Here is a 25,899-nt window from a genome sequence, read left to right as displayed (position 1 = left end):
AAGGCTTTATGGGGTGTGCAATTGATAGAAAATAAGTCATTTTTTGGGTGAACTACTCCTTTAACTCAACCTGGAGCACTCCCAGCTCATCTCTGCCGCTCAGGAAACAGGTGAATCCGCTGAATGAATCAATGGAAACTCATTAATTATCACCTCCCCAATGCCTCCACCGCAACAGTCCAACCGTAAGGAGGACTGTTGTGGTGAAGGTATTGAGTAGGTCTGGGCTTCTCTTTATATGTGATTAAGCGGATAGAAATATGCTGGGAACATTGTGATAATTAGAAGTTGGTAGCTGGCTCATTAGTTTTCGAAAAGCTTACGGATATGGACAAAATGGCACAGTCCCACTGGAAATCGTGGGGGCGGTGTAGCCCCCATGATCGCTTAGGACAAAACAAAGACTTTATTAAAAGTATTTTTAAACTTTTTGAGAGGTGATTTGGTGAGAACGTATAGTGTTGTGAGTTCCCAAACTTCTCCATGCCAAGGCCCCCAAATAGTCATAACCAAACCCGACAAGTTTCTGCAATTTAATGGCCTGTGGGGGCCGCAGCACCCACTTTCAAAAATCTGTGATTTATGAGATGGAGCATTCAGTGGGGTTCATTCCAGGCGAGTATACCCCTCCTCCCCATTAGGCAAATATAGTTCCCTCTCCTCCCATCCCAGCTCTCCGGTGTGACTGAGAAGGTGCATAGTGAAAGGTATCCAGTCATCTGCTTACCCCTGGGACGCGTGATTAGGAATCCCACCAACGCTATAGGATATAGACCCGCCTTACCCGTCTGATTGGCTCCCTGGCAGGCATAGTTTTACTGAGGTTAGGGTTAGGGTTAAGGTTAGGTTTAGGCATAGTCTTACTGGGGTTAGGGTTAGGTTTAGGCATAGTTTTACTGAGGTTAGGGTTAGGGTTAAGGTTAGGTTTAGGCATAGTCTTACTGGGGTTAGGGTTAGGTTTACTCATAGTTTTACTGAGGTTAGGGTTAGGGTTAAGGTTAGGAATAGGCATAGTTGCAAAAACGAGAACTGTCAATCACAGCGACTACTGGCCAATCACAGCGGGTTCTGCCTAGAACTGAAGTGGGATGCATAATAACGCCCCTGGGACGGATGATATGAGCTCCACAGCTGTGCATCACTCTGAATTGATTGCATCATTTGTCACCATTTGCTGTGATCATTCCGAGCAAGATGTGACAATTACAGTACCAGGAGGCATGTACAAACCCACTGGAGCCTGAACTGGTCGAGGGGAGTTGAGGGTGTCAGGCTCGGCACACGGGACTGTCCAGAGGGACCGCTGGACCAGCTGGTCCCAAATGCCATGCCGAGCACAAGAGCACACACGCACACACGCACACACGCACACACACACGCACACACGCACACACACACACACACACACACACACACACACACACACACACACACACACACACACACACACACACACACACACACACACACACACACACACACACACACACACACACACACACACACACACACATACATACATACGCGAACAGTCACAGAAAAAGACATGCATATGACGTGAACACACATGCACACACCAAAACAACGCAAGCAACACAGGATGCGTGCAGATTATAAGACACAAAAAGAGACACACTGACACGCACGCACGCATGCACGCACAAACACACTAAAGCATGATGGCTCTGCCAGAGAGGGATGAAGAACCTTGAAGTAGGCTTGGATGAAAAAATTAAATTAAAAACCTCCATTCAAATACTTCCCCTGATTGTAATGCTATCGCTAACGAACTCAGCTCACATGAATATTCATGTATTTACACACAGCTGTCCAGAGTTGAAGGGTGAGAGGTTTAGGGACAAAGTCTAGAATACAAAATAACGTAGAGTCCCCTGACACTGTGCACTTCCTTCTGTGAAGTACACACGTGTAGAGGTCAACGTCAGACAGGATATTAATTGAGCAAGTCTGAGATGCAAGCCATTTTAATTGGGTGGGATATTTCATCTTGGTGAAAAGCTGAAAATAAGTTTTGGGCTTTTTTTGGTGTTGTTCAGCTCTTTTAAAAGCACCTTCATGGCAGTGTGATTACAAAGTAATATGGTGGCTTTACATTTAAGTTCAGCGAGCATGTCTATGACCTTCTTATACTCTGGACATGGTCATTAAACCATGGTGGTGGTTAAGTATTAAGGGGGGTTACAGTGTCTAGGATGCAGAGGAACGTCAGAGTAGTAGTCAGCTCCTTCACAGAACATGAGGAATAGCAGATCAAGCTGCTTAGAAGCCTTATAGGTGTTGCAGAAATTCTCCATGTCTGTGGAGTGATGCGCCAGGGGCCTCTCGGGGTGGAGACCGCAGGCGCTAGAGGAATATTAAAGAGGGTAGCAGCATGGTCAGAGGCGTGCATGTTAATGGATATTTACCGGATCGAAACCATGAGTAACTAGAAAAGTGTGCTCCTCTGAGCACAGGTTTCCGCCAGGCAGGGTTGCCTAGCCAGGGCCCGCAAACTGTGGTCATAGCCACATGGAATGGGATCTGAAAAATCAATATCATACATCTTGATCACATGACCCCAGAAATAATGTGTACCGATTTGTGTGAGTTGACTAAGTCTGTAGGAGTTGTAGCAAAAAGTGTGTTTTGAAGAAAATTGTACTGTAATCTGGCACAAACAGGGCTTATAAATTGCGTCATGATCCAAGGAATCCAGGGGGGAAAGATGTTGATTGTATGACCTACTGTTCAAGTTATAGGCCAAAAGGTGAAGTGGGCTGTTGTTAGGGTTGCCAACACCCAGAGATTGAAATAAGGGACACATCCTGGGCGCGCGGCAGAAATCCTTTTTGGGGGTCAAACCCCCCAAAACCCCTGAAATGCATAGAAAACTATGCATTATACCTATAACACAATACAAACACATTGGTCTTACACCTGCATTAGGCTTCTACATCACACCATTCAGACCACAATCACAAGGAAATTAAATGCAGTTCTTCCATACATCAGATATGTATTGTGTATGTATGTATGTTTTGCAGTTTGACATTGGCAGTTGTTTGCAAAATGGGAAAAAGTATATAATAAAAGTATGCTTTGGAAAAGGGTATGAAATAAGTAGGCTGTACATGATTTGAACCTCCAACATGTACCCTTCAACTTATAGTTTATGCCATAATGACATACACAGATTTTATAGCAATTGTTGAAATCAGGCCTTAAATGTGAAATGTTCTACAAGCATGTTCAAATCGGATACAGGACGGGTGGGCACTAGGGACATCTGGGCACCTCGATGTACAATTGGCTATTTTGTCCAAAATGTTAAAAAATATATATTTAAAAAATGGTATTAAGTAATGAAACCTCCCTCTGACATACATAGCTCTGGTCTGGTCCTAGTTAGAGGGAGTTCTAATGTGCTACAGAGTCAGACAGAGTCCTTGTGTCCGTACGACACAAGGTGCAGAAGGCTCTGACACATCTCCACTCACGGGCAGCAGGCTTAACACAGTTTTTCTTCCCACTGTTTAGGAGGGCCGGGGCATCTGCCTCTCTATCTTCTCTTCGCTCGCTCACAGGCACCACCAGCGCACATTTTTCCACAAACACAATGAGGAAAGTCTCATACAAGCACACGCGAGCGCACACACTGAGCCTGTCCTGTCAACAGAGAGGCACCCCCAGGGCCCTATCGCCCTTCGCATACAGCACACAAACACATAGGCAGGCAGACGCACATAATTTTTCATTTTTTATATGCATCTTCCCTTTACCAGGACAAGTGAAGTCCCGTACAGGATGCGCCTCTTTTAGTCAAAATACGGGGCGTCCCGGCTAATACAGGAATGTTGGCAACCCTAGCTGTTGTAGCACTAGCCTGGCATTGGCCAGACTGATAACTTGGATTCACTCTCACGTTCCTCCCCGGTATCAGTCTGGGCTTCGGCCCATAGGGAGCAAGTATGAGAAATCAGAAAAAGATCTGGCCAATCAGTGACTGCGTTTCACCTGCTGTCCGTACAACAATGAAAAGCATCAAAATCATCTCCCTCAACTCGCTCCCTATGGGCCGAAGTCCAGACTGATACCGGGGAGGAACGTGAGAGTGAATCCATGTGGCCAATGCCAGGCTAGTGTAGCACCACCATGAGGAGATAAAAAAAAAAATGGGATCGGCTTAGTGGGAATGTGTGTGCAAAGTTTCACGGCAATCGCAATCGGACGCTGCGTTCATGATTTGAGGCATTTTGTTCAAAACGGGCCGCACCTGAAAACTTTGGGAGCCAACCTTGGATGGAATATGAAAAATCGGACAGGTCCGTCTTGATCACATCTCATCTGTCAATAACACATTGTGTTGTGTCCAAAGGGGCCAGCTTGAGAGTTGTACATTGAGTCTAATCAGGAAGTGAGTTCAAGTGACAGTTCATATGAATGGCCTGTAGTTTTGCTGTTTTACCCCTGCTGGTGCCTGAAAGATTTAAAAAAAAAATGCAAGCGGATGGGTTTTTGACGAACTTTAGACTTGATTTTCTTACCTTAATAAACATTGTCATAATACTGATTCCAGTCGCTAGTTTAAAGTCTTCTTTCAATCAGCATAATATGCGTTTTGGTAAATTAAGGTCGGGATGATTTGATTGACAAGCTACACAACCAATAGCATTCATTCCCCGCCCCCGCTCTTGACTGACAAGCTACCAACCAATAGCATTCATTTAGGGATTGATTTCCGGTTGCTTTTTTGTGTATATTTAAGATGGCGGATTTCAAATAGCTGAAAAATCGGCTTCATTTACTGTCTGTAGAAACCAATTGCGTCACTTTGTCCATTCATTTTTACATGGTTGTGTCTCAATTCTAAAGACTATTTTGCCCTTTTGGATGTTGCCCCTAGATGTTAACTAAGCAAACTTTAGATTAATGAATAACAACTAATAGAAAGACTTGAATTGTATAATGTTTGTTCAATTGTACCAAACAAAGAGAATACAGGCTAAGTGAAATAAGACAAAACTAGAAAAAGTGCTCCTCGGAGCACTCAGGTAGGTTATTGAGGGCCAGCAATGTTCCTGAATTCACCAATCAGGATGGAATATGAAAAATCGGACGGATCCGTCTTGATCACTTGACTATAGAGATACTGTGTACAGATTTTTGGACTAAAATTGTTTTGCAAAACAAAAAAAAGTTTTTCTTTGGCCGCTAGGGAGTGCGCATACAAAGTTTTACATAGATCGGTGCAGTTAGGTATAAACACGAATTGGCCTGAAATTGCACGCTGTGTTCATAATTTGAGGCATTTTTTTTCAAAACGGAGCAAAAAAAACAAAAAAAAAACGTTTTATTTTGAAGGGCCAAGTCTACACCTGCAACCACACGTGACTTCCACTAAACTAACACTAGTAAACACAAAAAGAAGCGGGAGCAAAGAGAAGTGGTGTTTGGGATTTAAAAAAACTGTGTATTTTTCTTTTTTTAATTTGCAAATAGTGCTTTTTTTTGGGAACACATTTCCTTAACGGTTAATGATTAATTAATCTGTAAGGCCTAACGGCAACCGGTTAATAAAATGTCTCCATTTGGCCATCCCTACTATGACCTAACTCTGGCTAATATACACAATGCTGTGGAATGTTGTGAAATGCTGTGCTGGTTCATCGCAGCTCAATCGTATGTCTGTTAATTCACAAGTTACAACAATATTTTGTTTTTGTTTTGAGCAACTGCTCTCAGAACATCCCCTGGATTAACGCTCTCTGTCGCCACGACTGTTTTCAGTCACTTGGATTCCATAGAGGCCAGCATGTCTTGCTCTTGACTGAACACAGACTGAATATTGGGGAGTTATTTTGACATTAGGCTGCCCTAGCGCGTCTGATATCCTGTCTAGAGGGGCGGGTTCAAAATCCCATTAGTTCACCGATCTGTGCTCCCGCCCCCACGCCCCTCCTCCTCCCCAATGTGCAGCATTTAGAGCCCTGACGTCACAACATTTGGAGCGACGCCCACACTCTGGTCGGTTGGGGAAATCACTCACTTCCTATTCCAGGAACGTCAACAGGCTGGTCCAGGCTCTTATTTTTGAGCAAAACGCAAAAGAAAATAAAAGCCTGGAGATCGAGGCTATTTTGACATAGACTGATTGGACAGCTTGTTACTAGAAAGACCTAGTGTAGCTCCTGTTTGTAACCTCTTGTTGCTGACAGCTGTCTCCGAAGCTAATAGTCTATGCTGGTCCAAGTACAACAGGTATGTAAGAGACAAATTAGATATAGGTCTAAATGGCTGAAATTACCCTTTAAATACACCAAACCCAGGCTTAAACCAAACAATACTAACCTTAACTCAAATTAATTAATAAAACCTCACCAAACCCGTGTTGTGTGTGTGTGTGTGTGTGTGTGTGTGTGTGTGTGTGTGTGTGTGTGTGTGTGTGCGTGTGTGCGTGTGTGCGTGTGCGTGTTTGGGCTTGTTTAAATGTGGCTTTAAAGCTCCTCGTTTGGCATTTCCATGGATCATGGGTCACCATGGCTCTCCTGCCCTCTCTCGTCTCCATGTGGCCACCGTTGTCATTATCATATCCAATTATAGCATTGCAGAGAACACAGCATGTGCCTGAACAACGGGAGTGCGTGTGTGTGTGGTCTCTATAGAACCTATTATTTATTGTTTGTGTCCACCTTGTATCTGCCAGAATCGACCCTGTCCGCCTCGACACCCACCAAGTTTCCACTGGTTCATTATTGCGATGCACGACACGTCAACATTCAGAGAGATGGCATGCATCACTTGCTGCGATATTGCTTTTATCAATCTAATTCTGGTCGGTGGAAACCTAGTTTGTGGATTCGTTGGTATGGTTGGTGTTGCTTTTGGAGTTGGGAAGCTACAGAAGAGAGAGAGCAAAGAGAGATATAGATAGAGAGAACCCAGGGAGGACGTGTAGTCTAAATATTTGAAAGAATTCTGGGTTTCCGTAATCATTATCCATTGGTTAAAACAAGACCTGGCATGCTTTTACAAAGCCAGTTGTCTGACTTGTCTGATACTGACATGTACTGTATACCAAAGCTCTGCCCTTATCAGTATTTTTCCTCATGGGTATAAGAACAACATCATTACACTGAATAATACTGCAAAAGCTTCTCTCTTCCCTCACTATCCTTCCCACTCCGCATCTCCCCCCTCAATCTTAATAATGTCACTTGTTGTGAGGGAGAACATTGTATGTCCCCATAGAGAGCTTTGAGCTGCAATATTGCTAACAATGTTAACAACCAAGCCTATTGCTCTTTCGTACATGAAAAGACGGAAGACAAATGCTACACTCGGCCAACAGAAACTAAAGCCTGAGAGGAGGATATATAGGATATATGTAGGATGTAAAGGAGGGATATAGGAGGCGGGTAATGGGACAGATGAAACATGCACTCCACCTTTGGTCAATCTAATTCCCCTTTGTCACGGATACACATCAAATGTGCAGCTCGGAGAAGGCACCCCTCACAAACCCCATGAACGACGGTCTCACTGTGTGCCGTCATGAGGCCTGCTGAAGCTGAATGCTATGGCAGACATGACTGTGTGTGCTTACCTGTCTCAGCCTTTAACCAATTAATCCCTATATACTTTGTTGACCCCAGGGAATCTATACTACTACACCCCAGCCTCTTTACTTCTACACCAAATATCTTCGCTGAATCTTGCCAATCTACGAGCTCACAAGATCAAGAACATCTTAAATCCTTCATCCGCTAATGTTGTTGCTGAAGTGCTCTCTCTCTATCTCTCTCTCTGTCTTTCGCTCATTCTCTGTGCGTGTCCGTGCTCAGTGCATGCGAGCAACTGGTTCTGTGTGTTTTTGTGTGTATGTGTAGGCCCATATAATATCTCCTGACCCTCATTCTCTCCCTGGATATGATGCTCAGCTATTAGTGAAGGTGAACTTCTTGATGACATGGTGACCCCATCACCAGTCCAAATGAGACAACTGAGAAATAAAGGAATAGAGACACATATAGAGACACATCCAAGAGCTTGAGCACGGAAATCAAGGCTATGTTTTCAAGGCATCGGCCCTTCTACACTTGATGGGTTCAGTAAGTACGGGACACTCGGACAGAGAGACATTACCACCTGATGCCGGATTTTTACAACCATGTATAAATCAGGCCGGAGGAAGCCCAGATAGAAAACGAGGTCTATTCGTCCGCCTTCCTTTCAAACCTGCCACTGTACAATGCATCAATTAGTGTAATAACTGTTGGCACCCGACAAAGCTGCATTCAGACGCTCCACTTCAAACAACAGCACGGTGCACTTTCACAGTGCTATAGTCTGTATTCTAATAGAGTGGCTTTTCATTAGCCGGAGAGCCCGTCAGCGCGTCCATCGTGAGTAACGGGCTAATTATGTGACACATCCAGTTCACGAAACGATATGAGCTCCGCAACATTATTGTGCAAACAGTAAGCAGAACTAATGACAAATATATGCAGAAGTCATATTCAAAGTCATACTGATCAAGGGACATGGTTGCGATAGGGAAGGTCCAACTTTGCGGGCGAGAGCTGTTTTATGAGCCTGGGGCCTGGGGCTCAGCGCTGCAGTTTCAATTAACGTGACATGACATTCTTTGATGTATCATAAGACAGGTAGCCTAGCCTACTTACTATGTCGAGAGTTTGATTGCTTGATTGAATACTGTATTAGTCAGAAATGTAAACAGCACGTGGTACAGTAAGACGTTAAGGCTAAAAGGATAACACAAAAAGGTCCTGGGGACTTGTTTCCATTGTGGTCCTATGTATTCATTCAATTCATCAGCATAGCATAAACTTTTTACCATAATACATGTCATCAACAAATGCAAACACTATCTTATAATACATTGGAAAGATGAAAAGCCATAATTTCCCCATGTCATTGTTTCACAGTAAACACAACAACAACATATCACATGTCACTAACAACACAAGCCACAACGCGCGCAATTAATTTACGGGTGGCGTAGGCTACTTTTCATTGCTCACCACACATTTGCCTCCTCGGAGCATAATTAATTGCGGCCAGCACAAACTCACAACATTACGGGTCGACCATGTTGTTCCCTAGCGTCACCACCGACCACCGCCGAGCGCAACCGAAACACCGCGAGCCGGACAACATTACGGGTAGACCATTTTGTTCCCTTTAGCGTGAGCACCTCCACCGACCACCGCCGAGCTAAACCGAACACAACACCACGCAGTCGCTATTGAAATCTCCCCACAACAACAACACACGCGACCACTTCGCTTCAACCCCCGCCGTTGCTTTCACTTTGCTCATGTCTCTCTATCACACCACACTCACGCTAATATGTCATGCACATCCCACACAAAACATTAAAACACGCCAGTGTCTCAACGCAGCCGCTCGGCAGTCTGGGTTGCCACGTTGGGAAAAGACAAGCAGACAGGTCAGTGTTGCCAGATGTGCGCCAGAAACAAGCAACCACGCCCTCGCTAGAGCCCCGTGCGCGGCTAGCGGGCCGTGCGCCCGAAGGGCGCCCGGACCTCTAGTTATGTACAAAGGAGAAAAAAACGACGGCACTGCAGAATTACAATTTAGGCATTTAGCAGACGCTCTTAATCCAGAGCGATTTACAGTAAGCAAGGTAAACACGAGGTCATACATCAAATGCATATAAATAGTGATCTAGGATCATAGGTAAACCAAAGAACCTATAATCAGTCTAAACAGTATAATATAAAATAATCTATAATCTGTTCATTGAAACTATACACACTATAGGATGCCAGGTCTACAAATGAACCTGACATCTGTCTACATAACATGCTATCTAAATCAAATTTTAGCCTTTGCATAAGCCTGCAAGGTCGTCAAGGCTAAGGCAAGTGCACTACGGCAAGTGCTACGGGCTAAGGTGGAGTCTGAAGATGTGAGTCTGCAGTTCCAACTGCAATGGGGAGTTTGTTCATGCACAGTTTCGGAGCCAGAAGGGAGAAGAGTCTGGGACGCGTGGAGCGTTGTCCCGGATGTTTTAGGGAAGGTTGTGATAGCTTCCCTGTGTTAGCTGATCTGAGTGAGCAGGAAGGGTTGTAGGGTTGGATCAGGCTTTGAAGATATGGGGGTGCCATTATGTTTGGTTGCTTTTTAGGCCAGCATCAGTGTTTTGTACTCTGTGCCGGCAGTAATGACACCTCCTTTCGATGGGAATTTACATTTACCTCCCCTTGTGGTCTACTGATAGATGTTTTTTTCAGGCCAGTTTTGAAAGAAACCAGTGATTCACATCCTTTAATGGATGGTGTCAGGGCATTCCACATTTTGGTGGCAGAGTAGAATGAGAATTTTTCCATGTTTGTTCTAAATGTGGGTTTGTGTTGTGGCTGTGGGTGTCACTCACTTTGGAGAAGTGGCCTGTTGGGACACAGAAGAAGCCCATATTTTTCATGAAAAAGCTTAATGCCCCCCTGTTTTCCAATGCCCAGATTTTGACAACAATATGAATGGGTTTCATCTGGCAGCTTCTGATCGGAAATATAATACTACAGTACAGGGGTTCCCAAACCTTTTCAATTCAAGACCCAAAAGATAATAGTGAAAATAACCAGATAGTAGATCTTCCAGTTTGTTCTTTATTAGTGTTACATTTCTGAACACTTTTTAAACTTTTGGGGATTTTTTTCTTTAAAAAGAAAGGAAAACAATACAAAAAGTGTAGGGAAGGTAAAAAAAAAAAAAAAAGGAAGAAAGCTATATACGTTCATAAAAGCAGGTCTTCAACCAATGATAGCTTGCGTCCTTATGTTTGGCAATCAGTGGTCCAGTAGAAGCAAGTCATTTAGTTGATTAACTTCAGCCAGTGGCACGTGGTATAAAGTGTCCTGCCACCACTTTTATGGTGGTAAATATCCTTTGTTTTACATTTCTTAAAGCTAAATCTTTTCTGGAGAAAATATTATTAAAGGCACGTGCAAAAGTTTTCGCCATTTAACTTAAAGGTTTATTTCACTTTCAAAAAGACTTTTGGTCATTTTATCATCTACTCAGGCCTTTGTGAACCCCCCAGACAGTTTTTAAGTTGCTTGATTCATTATTTAGATATTTGATATTCATTTTATCAGACACGCCCCCTTCCTATGCAAACCCATTGTAACTTCAAAATTCATTTTAACCATGTTAGATTCATCAAAAACGCCAGTCCTTGGTTCTGGTGACTCATCCTGCCCTTCTAATGCGTGAGGGGGCCGTGTTTTTTCAATTACTTTTTTCATTTATTTTTAATATATTTTTTTGGAAAATGAAAAACATAAAATACAATAAAAAAATTAAATACAATTTTTAAAAAAAGTATGAAAAGTATAAAAATTGTATGAGTGGCTTTGTTGAATTGAAAACTCAAATAAAACGTGTCAAAAGCAAGAGAAGCAAGTAATTTACATGGAGGAGAATAAACCACCTGAGTTAATTTATAGTTGGAATTGAATGTCTAGACGTTGAGCTAATCTCACAGACACCTCCCTGCCTTCTTAATCAGTATTAGATGAGAACTGGAACTGCAAATATTCCATCTTTGTACTTAGTCAAACAGATGGATTTAATGGCTTTTCTTCATTAACCTTCAGCCTACATATAACCGATATGTAACCCTGACATGGATATGGAATAATTAAGATAGAGTCAAGGTCCTCGATGGAGAGATGGAGAGAGAGAGAGAGAGAGAGAGAGAGAGAGAGAGAGAGAGAGAGAGAGAGAGAGAGAGAGAGAGAGAGAGAGAGAGAGAGAGAGAGAGAGAGAGAGAGAGAGAGAGAGAGAGAGAGAGAGAGAGAGAGAGAGAGAGAGAGAGAGAGAGAGAGAGAGAGAGAGAGAGAGAGAGAGAGAGAGAGAGAGAGAGAGAGAGAGAGAGAGAGAGAATGCACGCACAAATGTATCTAGGTGTCGGAGTGCAAGTGGCGTGCACACATATAAGTATATAAATATATACTTATAAATTATACATAGATACCCATGCTCTATCCACCTCGGCAGCACACTACAATGTGACTCTCATTAACAGCAATGCCCATTCATGTATCCAGGCATCCAAGTGTGTCTAACTAGAATGCCACTCAAGAGAGATTCCTACGTACTGCAGCAAAGCCTTAGACAAAATCTGCAAGCGCTGCTCTCCCCCATGTGGGAAATGGTCTGCATTTACATAATCAAAGATGAAATATTGCCCGCATGATGTACCTTCAAAAGATGTAATATTAGTAGAAATGAATACAAATTAAATACTTTTGGGTTGACTGTCAACCTGTGAAGTTTCATCCAAAATCTGAGTCAGAACTGTAGGACAGGAATCAAACACAACACACATGTTAATTAGGGGTAATTAGTTACCATATTGCCACTGAAAAAGGCTGGGGCTCAACGCTGCAGTTATGATTGACGTGACATGACATTCTTTGATGTGTCATAAGGCAGGTAGTCTAGCCTACTTACTATGTCGAGAGGCCTGTTGGGACACAGAAGAAGCCCATGTTTTTCATGAAAAAGCTTAATGCCCCCCTTTTTTCCAAAAGATTTTTAATGCCCCAGATGTTTAATGCCCCATTTTGATAACAATATAAATGGGTTTCAATATGAGAGCTTCTTTTTTTTAATGATTTATATTTCATTTTAACTCTTTGACTGTATTTTCATAAAGTACTCCCCCATTGCCAGCAATTTTCGAGTTTTTTTTATTTTTTGAAAATTTTCATGAAAATAATTGATCAGACTGTTTTATAAAGACGCAGCACAAATCCGCCACTAGAGAGCAGCACATGACAGCCTGATCAGCTCCTGGGGTCACTGTTTACCTTCTTGAGCGATTAGACAGGGAAAAACATGAAAACGGAAGTGACGTCGTCCCAGATTGTTTTGATCGCCAAAATTACGATGTGATACACGACGGCGATGACTGATCGTCACCCAGACCATAGATTATAGAAGAGAATCTGTCCGTTTGTCTGTCATACCGTGTGAAAAACCGTTTGTTTACCTATTCTTGACGAAAATGACTGGGGGAAAATAATCAAAAACCGGAAACGGAACCCAGGACATGAAACCGGATGCAGATATGGGTGAAGTAAGTGGAACTCGAGAATAACATTGGATTTTAAGCAGCATAGCGCGATCAGAGATTAAACAATGAACGCAAATCCAACGCGTCAAACGCGTGAATGGCGTGGGTGGATTAAGTAGTAATTGACGCGTTTTCGAGTCAATGGCGTTTATAGAGTTAAGACAGTGACACAACTGGAGACTGGAAACACAAAAAAAACTAAAACAACAACAACAACCAAACTATACAGATATCCCCCCCCCCCAAAAAAACATCAACAACAACAAAATCACGTTAAGACAACAAATGAAACAAAACAGAAAGGTATATCCATGTGCTGCATACATTCATGCATACTGCGATACACACTGTAGTACACACAAACCTATGCGCACACACACACACACCCAAACAAACAGAAAATATAAACTAGAAAAAGTGCTCCTCAGAGCACAGGTCTCCGCCAGGTGAGGTAGGTTATTGTGGCCTCCTGGTGGCGCTATAATAGGCCAATGTGAAAAGGGTGCCATTTCTTATTAGGCCTTGCACGACAATCGGACACTGCATTCATGGCGTGAGGCATTTTATGCAAAACATGTGTTTTGCTAAATTAGACCTGCTGGTGGCGCTATAACAGGCCAATGTTAAAAGGGTGGCATTTGTTCCTCAACATAGTGTGAAGGTGCGTGCAAAGTTTGACCGCAATCGGACGGTGTGTTCATGATTTGCAGAGTTTTGTTCAAAACAAGCCACTTTAGATGCAAACTTTAGATGTCAATCTTAGCCAATGAGAATGGAATATGAAAAATCTAACACAGCTCGGCCGCCTGGTGGCGCTATAAAAGGCAGATGTGAAAAATGCAGGGCAAAGGTTTTTCCTTGACCTCTATGGAGTGCGCATACAAAGTTTTACACAGATCGGTGAAGTTATAGGTACAAACATGAATCCGCCTGCTATAGCGCCACCATGAGGCTGATTTTTAATTTTTCAAGTGGCATTTCCCCCTCTGCATAGTGGGAATGTGCGTGCAAAATTTCATGGACATTGCATGCTGTGTTCATGATTTGAGGCATTTTGTTCAAAACGAAGCATTCCTTTAAACTTTGGAAGCCATTTTTAGCCAATCAGGATGGAATATGAAAAATTTGAAAGACCTGTTTTGTTTAATGACTATAGAGATACTGTGTACCGATTTGCGTGATGTTTGGACAAAGTCTGTAGGAGTACTGTCAAAAAATGTGTTTTGCAAAAAGCGGCCTCCTGGTGGCGCTATAACAGGCCCATGTGAACATTTTGGGGCAGAGGTTCTGAATTGGCATCCAGGGAGTGTGTGTGCACAGTTTCACTGCGATCAAGCCAACGGTGCGGGAGATTAGCTGTTCACAGACGGACACACACACGGACGGACACACACATGGACGGACGGACGGACAGGGTGCAAAACATACTCTCGCCATGCCTTTCGACCTGGCGGAGACAAATATAGGTTTGCATTGCACGTCTCGACCCAAAACGAAGCCTCTCTCACTCAGTCCACAACACGATCACATGACAGAATACATTGCATTTATGAGCCACTACGACATGCCTGGTCTCCTCAGCTATCACTACCCAAAGAGGGTTGAGACCCCAGGTCAGCCTCGGGCCCCTCCGCACAAGCAGAAGGGCCCCAGAGCAAGCCCAAGACCTCATGCCCCCCCGATATAAATAAGATATTCCCCCCATTTCAGTTCGAACGCCTCTGATGTGTTTTGCATCCCGTAAGATAGACGCTCATAAGCTGCAACCTTTCCCAGCTCAGTCAGCCAATCCTGCACAGAGGCTCCCCCTGATGTCTTCCACCCCCTCATTATGATCTGTTTTCCCACCATAATACTGTTCCGGATCCATTCCGCATCAGGTCTCTTACAATTAGCAAGGAGCAGAGGGTCACCCAACACATACAGCCTAGGGCTGAAAATAAAGTCACTGTTCATAATGTCGATCTGAGAGCTTCTGATCGAAAATATAATACTACAGTACAGGGGTTCCCAAACCTTTTCAATTCAAGGATAACAGTGAAAATACCGATATACCCAGTTTGTTTGCATGCACACATGTATCTAGGTGTCGGAGTGCAAGTGGCGTGCATGCATATAAGTATATAAATATATACTTATAAATTATACATAGATACCCATGCTCTGTCCACCCTCGGCAGCACACTACAATGTGACTCTCATTAACAGCAATGCCCATTCACGTATCCAGGCATCCAAGTGTGTCTAAGTAGAATGCCACTCAAGAGAGATTCCTACGTACTGCAGCAAAGCCTTAGACAAAATGTGCAAGCGCTGCTCTCCCCCATGTGGGAAATGGTCTGCATTTACATAATCAAAGATTAAATATTGCCCGCATGATGTACCTTCAAAAGATGTAATATTAGTAGAAATTAATACAAATTAAATACTTTTGGGTTGACTGTCAACCTGTGAAGTTTCATCCAAAATCTGAGTCAGAACTGTAGGACAGGAATCAAACACAACACACATGTTAATGAGGGGTAATTAGATACCATATTGCCACTGAAAAAGGCTGGGGCTCAACGCTGCAGTTATGATTGACGTGACATGACATTCTTTGATGTGTCATAAGGCAGGTAGTCTACTTACTATGCCGAGAGGCCTGTTGGGACACAGAAGAAGCCCATGTTTTTCATGAAAAAGCTTAATGCCCCCCTTTTTTCCAAAAGATTTTTAATGCCCCATATGTTTAATGCCCCCATTTTGATAACAATATACATGGGTTTCAATCTGAGAGCTTTTTTTTTTTTAATGATTTATATTTCATTTTAAGACAGTGACACAACTGGAGACTGGAAACACAAAAAAACTAAAACAACAACAACCAAACTATACAGATATCCCCCCCCAAAAAAAACAACAACAACAAAATCACGTTAAGACAACAAATGAAACAAAACAGAAAGGTATATCCATGTGCTGCATACATTCATGCATACTGCGATACACACTGTAGTACACACAAACCTATGCGCACACATACACACACCCAAACAAACAGAAAATATAAAATATAGGTTTGCATTGCACGTCTCGACCCAAAAAGAAGCCTCACTCACTCAGTCCACAACACGATCACATGACAGAATACATTGCATTTATGAGCCACTACTACATGCCTGGTCTCCTCAGCTATCACTACCCAAAGAGGGTTGAGACCCCAGGTCAGCCTCGGGCCCCTCCGCAAAAGCAGAAGGGCCCCAGAGCATGCCCCCCCGATATAAATAAGATATTCCCCCCATTTCAGTTCGAACGCCTCTGATCTGTTTTGCATCCCGTAAGATAAGCTGCAACCTTTCCCAGCTCAGTCAGCCAATCCTGCACAGAGGCATGTCTTCCACCCCCTCATTATGATCTGTTTTCCCACCATAATACTGTTCCGGATCCATTCTGCATCAGGTCTCTTACGATTAGCAAGGAGCTAACCTCGCGTCACCAGTCTTTCCACCTCGGAGGAAAGCCTGGTATGCGAAAATAAAGTCACTTTTCATAATGTCGATCTGAGAGCTTCTGATCGAAAATGTAATACTACAGTACAGGGGTTCCCAAACCTTTTCAATTCAAGGATAATAGTGAAAATAGTTTGTTTTTCATTTTATTATTATAATGTTACAAAAACACATAATAAAAAAAAGAAAGGACAAAAGAACAATAGGTGTAGGAAATGTAAAAAAATAAATAAATAAAACAACAACAAAAACAAAAAGCCATATTTACTTGCAACCCATAAAAGCGTGTCTGCAACCAAAGATAGCTTGCGTCCCTATGTTTGGGAATCAGTGGTCCAGTAGAAGCAAGACATTAGTCAATTAATTGTGCAGTGGTTCCCAAACAATAGGTCAGGAGACTCAGGGCCCATTTTTGGGTCATACAACCACTTTTATGGGTCGTAAGTAAATATCTGCACCTTTTAGGTCTTCATCAGGCAAATTTGCCTGATGAAAATTTTCCTGATGAAGACCTAAAAGGTCGAAACGTTGCGCCATTAAAAAAAATACGTTTTGGGAGCTTTAAACCAGTGTGCGTATATTTTGCCTTCTTCTCAATTAAGGGTAATTATTATATTGCCTCTGAAAAAGCGTAAAAAATAACTTGCACTGCAGATTTCCGGCAGAATGTCATTGACAGTAAACGCCACTGTAGTTCACTGTGTGAATACTTTCACTCATTAACATTCGAGAAATTTTCCAGATGCCGCTGCTCTGTTTTCAGTTTATGACTGGGTGAATTATTAGGATTCATGCTTTCCATCCGCTTCTGGCTCTCACTGCATTATATAATTATGTACTCTTCAGCACTACTTGGACCTGAATGTATCTGAATTTGAAACGTATCCTCAGTTCTGAAGCGATTTATGGCCCTCTGCGTTTACAGTGAACTCGTGGGACGAGCCGCTCATCTGGACTGTGTGAAGTAGTGACAGGGACCTATGACTCGCTCTGTGTTAACTGTCTCTCATCCTGTCCTATAGGGTGTCGGACGTTCTGGGACCACATTCGCTGCTGGCACCGTGCCGAGGTGGGACAGGTGGTCAGTGTCTCCTGTGCCAACGTCTCACAGCTTTTCGGTAATCAGCAAGGTAAATGCTTCCTCTCTCATACTGTACTGTAACCATTTGTGAGTGTATACCCCAGTAGCTTAGAGTAATGATCGCAATACCTCCAAGTTCAACAATACCTCAACTCCACAAAAAGGTTTATGTTTTTTTTCTTCTTTTCTGTACCTACGTAAGTTTTCTGTCTATCAAGAAGATTAATCTGTGGGACTTTTTGCCGGCATAAACACTACAGTAGAATAAATGTAAGCCCATTGCATCTGTCGTTTTCGTTTAGCTAAGCACTGGGTTATATATAGCTATCTCTTAGGAACAGTGTTATGATTTCACAATGTTTTATAGACGACAGACTTATTCTGCATAGAGGGTCCTGTCCCTCTCGTCTCTTGACACAAACTTGGCTTTCAGAAATCCACAATCTCTAGATTGTTTACAAGACCCCACCTTCTCCCAACTCCTGCTCTGTCCAGCTGGCTCACCTAAAGAAAACAAACATGCCTATGGCCCACTCATTCGTCATAAAATGGTTGACTTTAGATAAAGGACGCGGTTGAGGACTACAGATAAAGTCGAGGGCTTACAAGTGGTGTTGCGTTTGCATCCATAGGCGTGTGTGTGGTGAGGGCAAAGGGGTCTTTGTGAATTGTTTGCGTTGCCCCCAGTGACACAAGTATCCATGATGTCACAAACATACACATCTTAAAGCTTAAACGACTGTCCCGCACCAACATTTCTACTGCTGGCCTATGACAGAAAGCCTGTTTGGACAGGGGAAATATTACATTTTGAGCTTTATGCAATACTGTACCACTCAACCACAAAATCTAAATTTCTCAATTGAAGGGCAGGGGGAACACCTCCAACAACCACATTTGTGTTAGTTACATTGTATTAGCATACTTGGTAAAAAATAACATTTCATTCACTAAAGAAAACGTTGATTGCAGCTTAAAGCACATAGCCTACTGTAGAAGCGGTGGTGGAGCATGTGTAGGTGGGACTTTTACTCACTTAGTGGATGTAAGAATGATGATATCATAGACTTTACATTTTCAATGGCACAAAGTTTGAAAGAGAAAAAAATAGAATAGTAGAGAAAAGCACCCGATGAGGCTGTCAGTGAAAGTTTAGCTCATACGCATTGCCCACTGCAACGTTGGTGGGCGCTCGCACGCCACTTCCCCCACACGACGGGTTAAGATAAGTAGCTGCGATTCGACTTGGCCTCACTGACAGAAAGGCCACGGTCTGAGAAAATAATGAATTAATAGAAAATCAAACAGTTCACAGTGGAGCCGTGCACAGGGGAAGGAGTTGGTGCTGCTCGTTAGCAGGAGTGGTAGGAAATATACAGCACAGCCCTCCCCGGAGCCTTACCCTTGGACCTCCAGTGAGCAAGGCTAGCTGGCACAGCCAACCGCTGTACCCGCCCTCATCACCGCCGCGGGGCTTTGGATTCCTGCGCCGGCTGCAGAACGCCGGTACCGGTGAAATCTCTGGCGGCACGATATATTCAGAAAACCGCCCACAGACTGCTTGGCTTGAACAGGCATGTTTGCGAGCACGAAGCTGGGATCTATTATTACCACCTACTGTCAAGTCTTTAGCCTCCCAAACACATACAGGGACACACACAAACGCTTGCCAAGAGCCTGGGTGACCCTGTCTGCGTCATGGCCGTTGTTGAGCGCGGTGAGCGAGCTCCGTCAATCTAACTCCAGGCCATGTTGTGGGAGAGCGTGGCTACTGACACCGCCTCCCCCTCATTCATATTCAACTCCTACAGCCTTATAGTCATCACACTGTTCTGAGACAGAGTCAGAGCTTTTACTAAAGGATTTCTCACAGTCAGAGAATGTATAAAGATGTTGTTTGTGCTTGTGGTGGTGTACATATTGTGAAACATACAGTTTGTGCATTAGGCCTGTGCTGGGGATGTACTATAGATTGTTATGTCTATATGCACACATGCTTTATCCGAACAGGATGTAAGGTCCCCATAGTTCTCAACAGCTGGCTGGTTGTGTGCATTATGTGTGGGAACTTTGTGTGTCTTTGTGTGATAAAGCCCTTTGAATTGTGTGTGTCTGTGTACATGTGTGTGCAATGTGCATGTTTTGGAATGTAGAGATAATTGTGTGTGTGTGTGTGTGTGTGTGTGTGTGTGTGTGTGTGTGTGTGTGTGTGTGCGTGTGCGTGTGCGAGTGTGCATAGGGCAGTAGGGCTGTACCAGTTGTAATCAATTCTATCAATTATAGAAAAAAAATACCAGAGTTTAATAAAATAATCAATACAAAAAAAGTTAGCTTATCATATAAACCTTTGTCATTGTTTAGTTTATGTCCCTGACTGTCTTCCATATCTCTGCTGTCTGGCAGAAACCAGATCCAAAACGTTTTTTTCAGGAAATGAAAAAAAGGAGGTTTTGTTCATCATTGATAAGAACAGCTGAATGGACCTCCAAGCTCACAATGAGGTTGGAGGTCAAAAGGGAGTGGAGGCTGGAGTCAGCAAAACCAACTCCGGTGGAGTTAGCTGGTTTAGCAGAAAGTTTGAGGATCCAATGGAGTTAGCTGGTTTTGTAAGAAGCGCTTTTTAATGCTTTTCATTGGTTCAATATTTGTTTTACCAACACACAGAGTGTGTTGGTAACACAGGGTGTTCAATGGCCCTGAATTATGGAGAAAAAAATGCAAAATCGTCAAAATGGAGTTAGCTGGTTTCTGCCGGACAGCAACGATACTATGTTCAATAGCTTCTGGAGAAACCATTCAGTTGCTCGTCACTTCACCTTCACATGCAAGGGGGCAGGGACAGTCGTTTATTAAACTTATGGGGATTTATTTTGTGTGTCAGATTATTAATAAATATTAGGCTTGAGTAGGCTACTTGTGATATCTACACATAATGTTGAATTGAATATGTACACAGATAACACAAAGACATTAATTACATTGTTGTTTGAACATGTCTTTCAATATCCCATGAGGCCGATTCTAAAAACACCTTCTAAATCCTAACCTAATCCTAACTAAATTGTTTAATGAAGAAAAAAAGAAAGAAATCATGTTGCTATATATTATATAGTAGCAACAACTAAAATGACACAGGCGTTCCTGGATTGAAAGGTATAACAACGTAAAGGTGTAACAGGTCTAAATGGGATATAGTAAAGGACCGTGAAGTAGGGCTGGGCGATATTATTTCAAACTTTTGTCTCGATTACCATTAATGATAATAAAAAATCCATTATACAACCAAGTATAATACAGGGTAAGTTGTTAATCAGACTAATTGATTTAGTCAATTATAAAAAATCTATTTGAAATGTTTTGTGTCGATTTGTTGATATATAAGAAATAAAAACATATTTATAGCAAAAAACCCTGCTTCTTGATTATTTGATTAACCTACATGAGCTAGATTAAGTAGTTTTTTTGGTCTAAATAGATCTAAATATCGATCATTTCAATATATTTTTGGTTAATTGGCCAGCCCTACTGTGAAGTCAAAGAGGGAAGGAATTAATTAATTACAAAATTAAGTAATTATATTTTTCATTTCCTTCATTAATGCAACAGATCCAAATGTTGGGCTTTATACTAAATGATATGGCTTTGGGCATAAGGGCGTAAGTCAAATTATATATTAGTGATTACATATTGACATTAAGTCATTGTTTTATTTTCTATTTCTAGACCGCACGCACGCACGCACGCACGCACGCACGTGCACACACACACACACACACACACACACACACACACACACACACACACACACACACACACACACACACACACACACACACACACACACACACACACACACACACACACACACACACACACAATCCTTTCAGATGGGGTCTGCATATTGCATATTCATTTGAGGGTCCTTGTTGACATGAAAAACTTTGAGAACTTGATGCCATGCCCTCCAGAGGATGTGAGGTGAGGTGAGGTGCGTCTTGACAACTCCAGCCTTCTTAAGGAGCAGATGGAATGATTGTCTGGTCCATTAAATCCTAATGAACGGAGCAGCAGGGTTGTTTCTGCTCAGCCATCATATACATCAGTGTGTTTCTGTGTGTGTTCATGCATATCGTTAGCCTCATAGCATGATTGCCTACGTGGCTACGTCATATTTTTAAGGTTTTCAGAAAAGAAGGGATGAATTTATAATATTTTTTCCTAAGTCATATTTATCTGCCTTCATTTATATCTGCCTAACTCTACTCTCCAAACGAACAGGAGAAGGGTGCACGCACATCAGTATTGATGAGGTGCTGCTGACCTTAGTAAATAAGTCTAAAAGTGAAGAAAAGGCCGCACACGAATAGCCACGTTGCAGGATAATTTATTAAAGGAATACCAATGCATGTGTGTTTGCCATAAAGTTCAAGTAACTTTGCAATATATTTTTGTTACCACTTCATTCTCTTCCCTAAAATGATCAGTAATAAGCCAATATACACTTGACTCATGCGGGATGTAGCTTGTAGCGGGGAGATGCTTGTCTGCCATGCCACGTCCTGTTTACAGGGAATTATGTGAAATTAGAGCCAAACAGTGGTGCAACATCAACAGGTGAAGATTGTGGTTTTAATAATCTGTCAATTTATAAATATATAAAAGTGACAGATTTAGCTTTTATAAATATGCATAAATACCTATAATAAAGCCAAGAATAAGAAGCGGGATACATTTGGCTACATTCTGAAATTGACCTGCTGTGACCCCCAACTTCCTCAATGAAATAAACGTTTTGCCCCTGTAGTAGTGGTGTTCTAAGGATGGCCGTGTCCCTCTAGCAGCGCCACCCTTTGGCAGCATGGCCTCTGGGGCTTTTAGACTCTTCAGGTCATTACACAGCAGAGGCGACGCGAATAAACAATACTAAAATGCGTCACTATTATTTCATATCAAACTTTGACTTTGGTGATCCCTCATTCATACAGGTTATGATTTTATTTGTGCTGATAAATTGACCTTGTTTTGAAAAATAACATTGCTTCATCGCCTCGTTATAATCACGCTCAGCGTGCTTGTAACACAAACAGCAGCTTAATTTAATATGAAGTAACCGAACAAAATAATCTCTCCCGGTTTGTACAGACCTTTTAAGTCTTGTTTAAGTAGTCTATATACCACAACTCACCCCTCTAGTGTATAAAGTAGAGGGGTCACTGAATCTAAGTACTATTTGTTTCCCATTATTCACCAACCATATTTCAAATACCTATTTGATGTCTTTCCTCATTTGGTGTGTTCTTTGCTGATTTAATAAATACCAAATCTCTCTCCTCTCATTGCGTGGGTTTCAGAACTTTTTATAACCCATTTCCTGTCCTTACAGTAAATGCCTTCCACCCTACTCTGTCTCGGGGTCCGCTCATAATTCCGATGGCACCCTCTGTCTCCTACAGTATCTTCAAATGAAATCAAGAATCTCTAGGGATAGTTGTTGCTGATGACTTCTCTAACCCTTTATGAACGATGGTTGTGTTTCCCAGGGTTCATCTACAGAAACTGTACCAAGGACGGCTGGACAGAGCTCTATCCCAGCTACCTGGAGGCCTGTGAGGACTATGAGTACGAAACGGAATCAGAGTTAGAGGTATTGTATGTGGTCAGGGTTAGATTTATTTGGTTCTTTTGCTTTATTATCCCCCTCAATGTCATTCATTTTTAATCACCGGTGCTGTGGGGATATGTTTTATATCCGATTCTGACCAGACATGCATTTCTTTTTGGGAAATGTAGACTGACTGATATGTTTGATATTTATGTGTGATTAAACCACAATTAAACAATTGGGTAAAACATAAAATCACCGTAACGACATTAACCCTAGCATCGCTATTTTGTAGCAAAATGTTTACATTATTTTATTTATTTCAGAAATAGCGAACACAGCTGCAACACATTTTGAGGTTGTAGACTGGCTAGACTGCTCTTGTTGACCATTGGATTGGAAATGTCAAAGGCGTGCGTGCGTGCGTGAGTATGTGTGTTTGTTTTTTAGTTTTTTTCGGACAGAATTTTACGCTTTTTTTAAATGATCCATGGGGCTGCCTTGAAGAGACAATTAGGTTTGGGGTTGAAAAGGTCAAAAGTGAAGATCACAATCAAGATCACAGTCAAAATCAAGAATGGATGGGCACATTTGTTGAATTGCTGAAGGCTACCTTGTACTTTTAACCCTGAATTGCTCTAAATTCAGCCTTTGAGTCCAACAAAACCAACTAGCTGCTCCCCAGAGCACATGAACACTCGAGAGACAGGAAGAGAAAAATAGAACAGATACACAGAGAGGATAGACAGTGATTAGAAGCCCTAAAGCTCCCTGGTGGACTTTGAACAGTCACAGACTGAATGAATGTTCAGAATGTTTCTATTTTTAGTACTGTCCATTGCAACCTTGTTATTCCACTGTTTCATGTGCACTGTTGTACGTATGTGTGATTGCCATGGTGTTTTCTCTCTTTTATGACACACTTCACTCTAAACTCAAAAATTGAGAGTGTTAATTTGACCATGTTAACTGGCATTGTTATTATTATATATATACTTTAAAAAGACAAAAAATATATATTTTTTTACCAAAATTCTAAACGTTCAAATAACAGATCTACATTCTCACAAGACACCAAGCTTGTAGATACACTTTTGCGATTTGTCGTAGGACGAAGTATGTACAGTCGGGCGTAAGTGGTTAGCTATACTGTACGATCACACTCACACACTCACATTACAGAAAACAATGCCAATAGTAAAGTGTGACTATGTGCACTTCACATAAGCATGCTAAAAATACCAGTCTTGTCTCCTTTTTTATTACTTGAATAATGGGGTGAAGATGCCAATTTGTCTCAGCGTAAGCTGTCGTTCCTAGAGGCTAAAGCCTGATTTGTACTTTATTGCGTGCCTGTGTTATGCACTGAAAATAGCCGACCTACAAGTTACACTGCGACCCGTTGAGAGCTTGTAGATCGGCTATTTGTGGGTGCGCGATGCAGTGTGTGCAACCATCAGCCATTACATTAGTGTGAATCCATGTTCCTTTTTGTCCCCCATTTTAGACAACCTACTTCTCCAACGTCAAGCAGGTGTACACCACTGGATACGCCACCTCCCTTATCGCTCTCATTTCTGCCATTTTTGTGTTCACCGTGTTCAGGTAAAACCCCTGCTTCTCTGAGAAAACCTTGAATAGATAGATACATCATTCAAAATAGATCACCCCTCCAACACTGTGTCCTACAAGGAACACAGGCCCGTAGACTTTAAGCCCATGAACCCAAGCATGTCATAAAAGGCGACCATTTGGCGAAAATATTCGAACATTCGCCAAAATGCAAGCTCACAATGCATGGCAACGTGAAGCGTTGCCATGCGTTGTGAGCATGGGACCAAGGGACCAAGTATAGACCCCTGGTGGACCTCGGTCAACAAAGTATTATAGGGTTAAGTGGTTAAGACAGGGGACTCTCCTCTCAGGCATTCAAGCAGGAAGTGATAGAACCGATTTACAAGATGTTTTCTTCCTCAGAATTGACCCCCACAACCCCTCCTGACCGCATTAAAGGTCAAGTTAAATTAATACACAAGCCTATACGATTCACTAAAGTAGATACATTACGAAAGTAAATACAATGTAAAGACGTGGAACTCTTCTTTCATAAAATGAATCTCTAAAGCAGGAAATTGTGTTTTTTTTCTCTTCTGCCCTGCAGGAAGTTCCACTGCACCAGGAACTACATCCACATCAACCTGTTCTCCTCCTTCATCCTGAGGGCCAGCGCCGTCTTCATTAAAGATGGCGTCCTCTTCTCTGATGCGGACATGGACCACTGCTTCGTGTCCACGGTCTGTGTCCACGGTCTGTGTGTGGGTGTGTGTGGGTGTGTGTGTGTGTGTGTGTGTGTGTGTGTGTGTGTGTGTGTGTGTGTGTGTGTGTGTGTGTGTGTGTGTGTGTGTGTGTGTTGTGGTGTGTGTGTGTGTGTGTGTGTGTGTGTGTGTGTGTGTGTGTGTGTGTGTGTGTGTGTGTGTGTGTGTGTGTGTGTGTGTGTGTGTGTGTGTGTGTGTGTGTGTGTGTGTGTGTGTGTGTGTGTGTGTGTGTGTGTGTGTGTGTGTGTGTGTGTGTGTGTGTGTGTGTGTGTGTGTGTGTGTGT

The 25,899-nt window shown here is 42.4% G+C and overlaps 1 protein-coding gene across 1 annotated transcript in view; it reads left to right on the top strand.

Annotated features, from left to right (window-relative positions):
• The window catches only part of ghrhrb (growth hormone releasing hormone receptor b), a 68,175-nt gene that overhangs the window by 28,918 nt on the left and 13,358 nt on the right, over positions 1 to 25,899 (top strand). Inside the window, exons 3-6 of the mRNA XM_080430694.1 lie at positions 17,640 to 17,747; positions 23,239 to 23,342; positions 24,808 to 24,905; positions 25,462 to 25,594. Coding sequence (XP_080286820.1) covers positions 17,640 to 17,747; positions 23,239 to 23,342; positions 24,808 to 24,905; positions 25,462 to 25,594 — 443 coding nt within the window. The remainder of the gene's footprint in view (positions 1 to 17,639; positions 17,748 to 23,238; positions 23,343 to 24,807; positions 24,906 to 25,461; positions 25,595 to 25,899) is intronic.

This window comes from Gymnoscopelus braueri (assembly GCF_963280865.1).
Source record: "Gymnoscopelus braueri genome assembly, chromosome: 6".
Taxonomy (NCBI): Eukaryota; Metazoa; Chordata; class Actinopteri; order Myctophiformes; family Myctophidae; genus Gymnoscopelus; species Gymnoscopelus braueri.
This window is presented reverse-complemented; position numbering and strand designations above follow the sequence as displayed.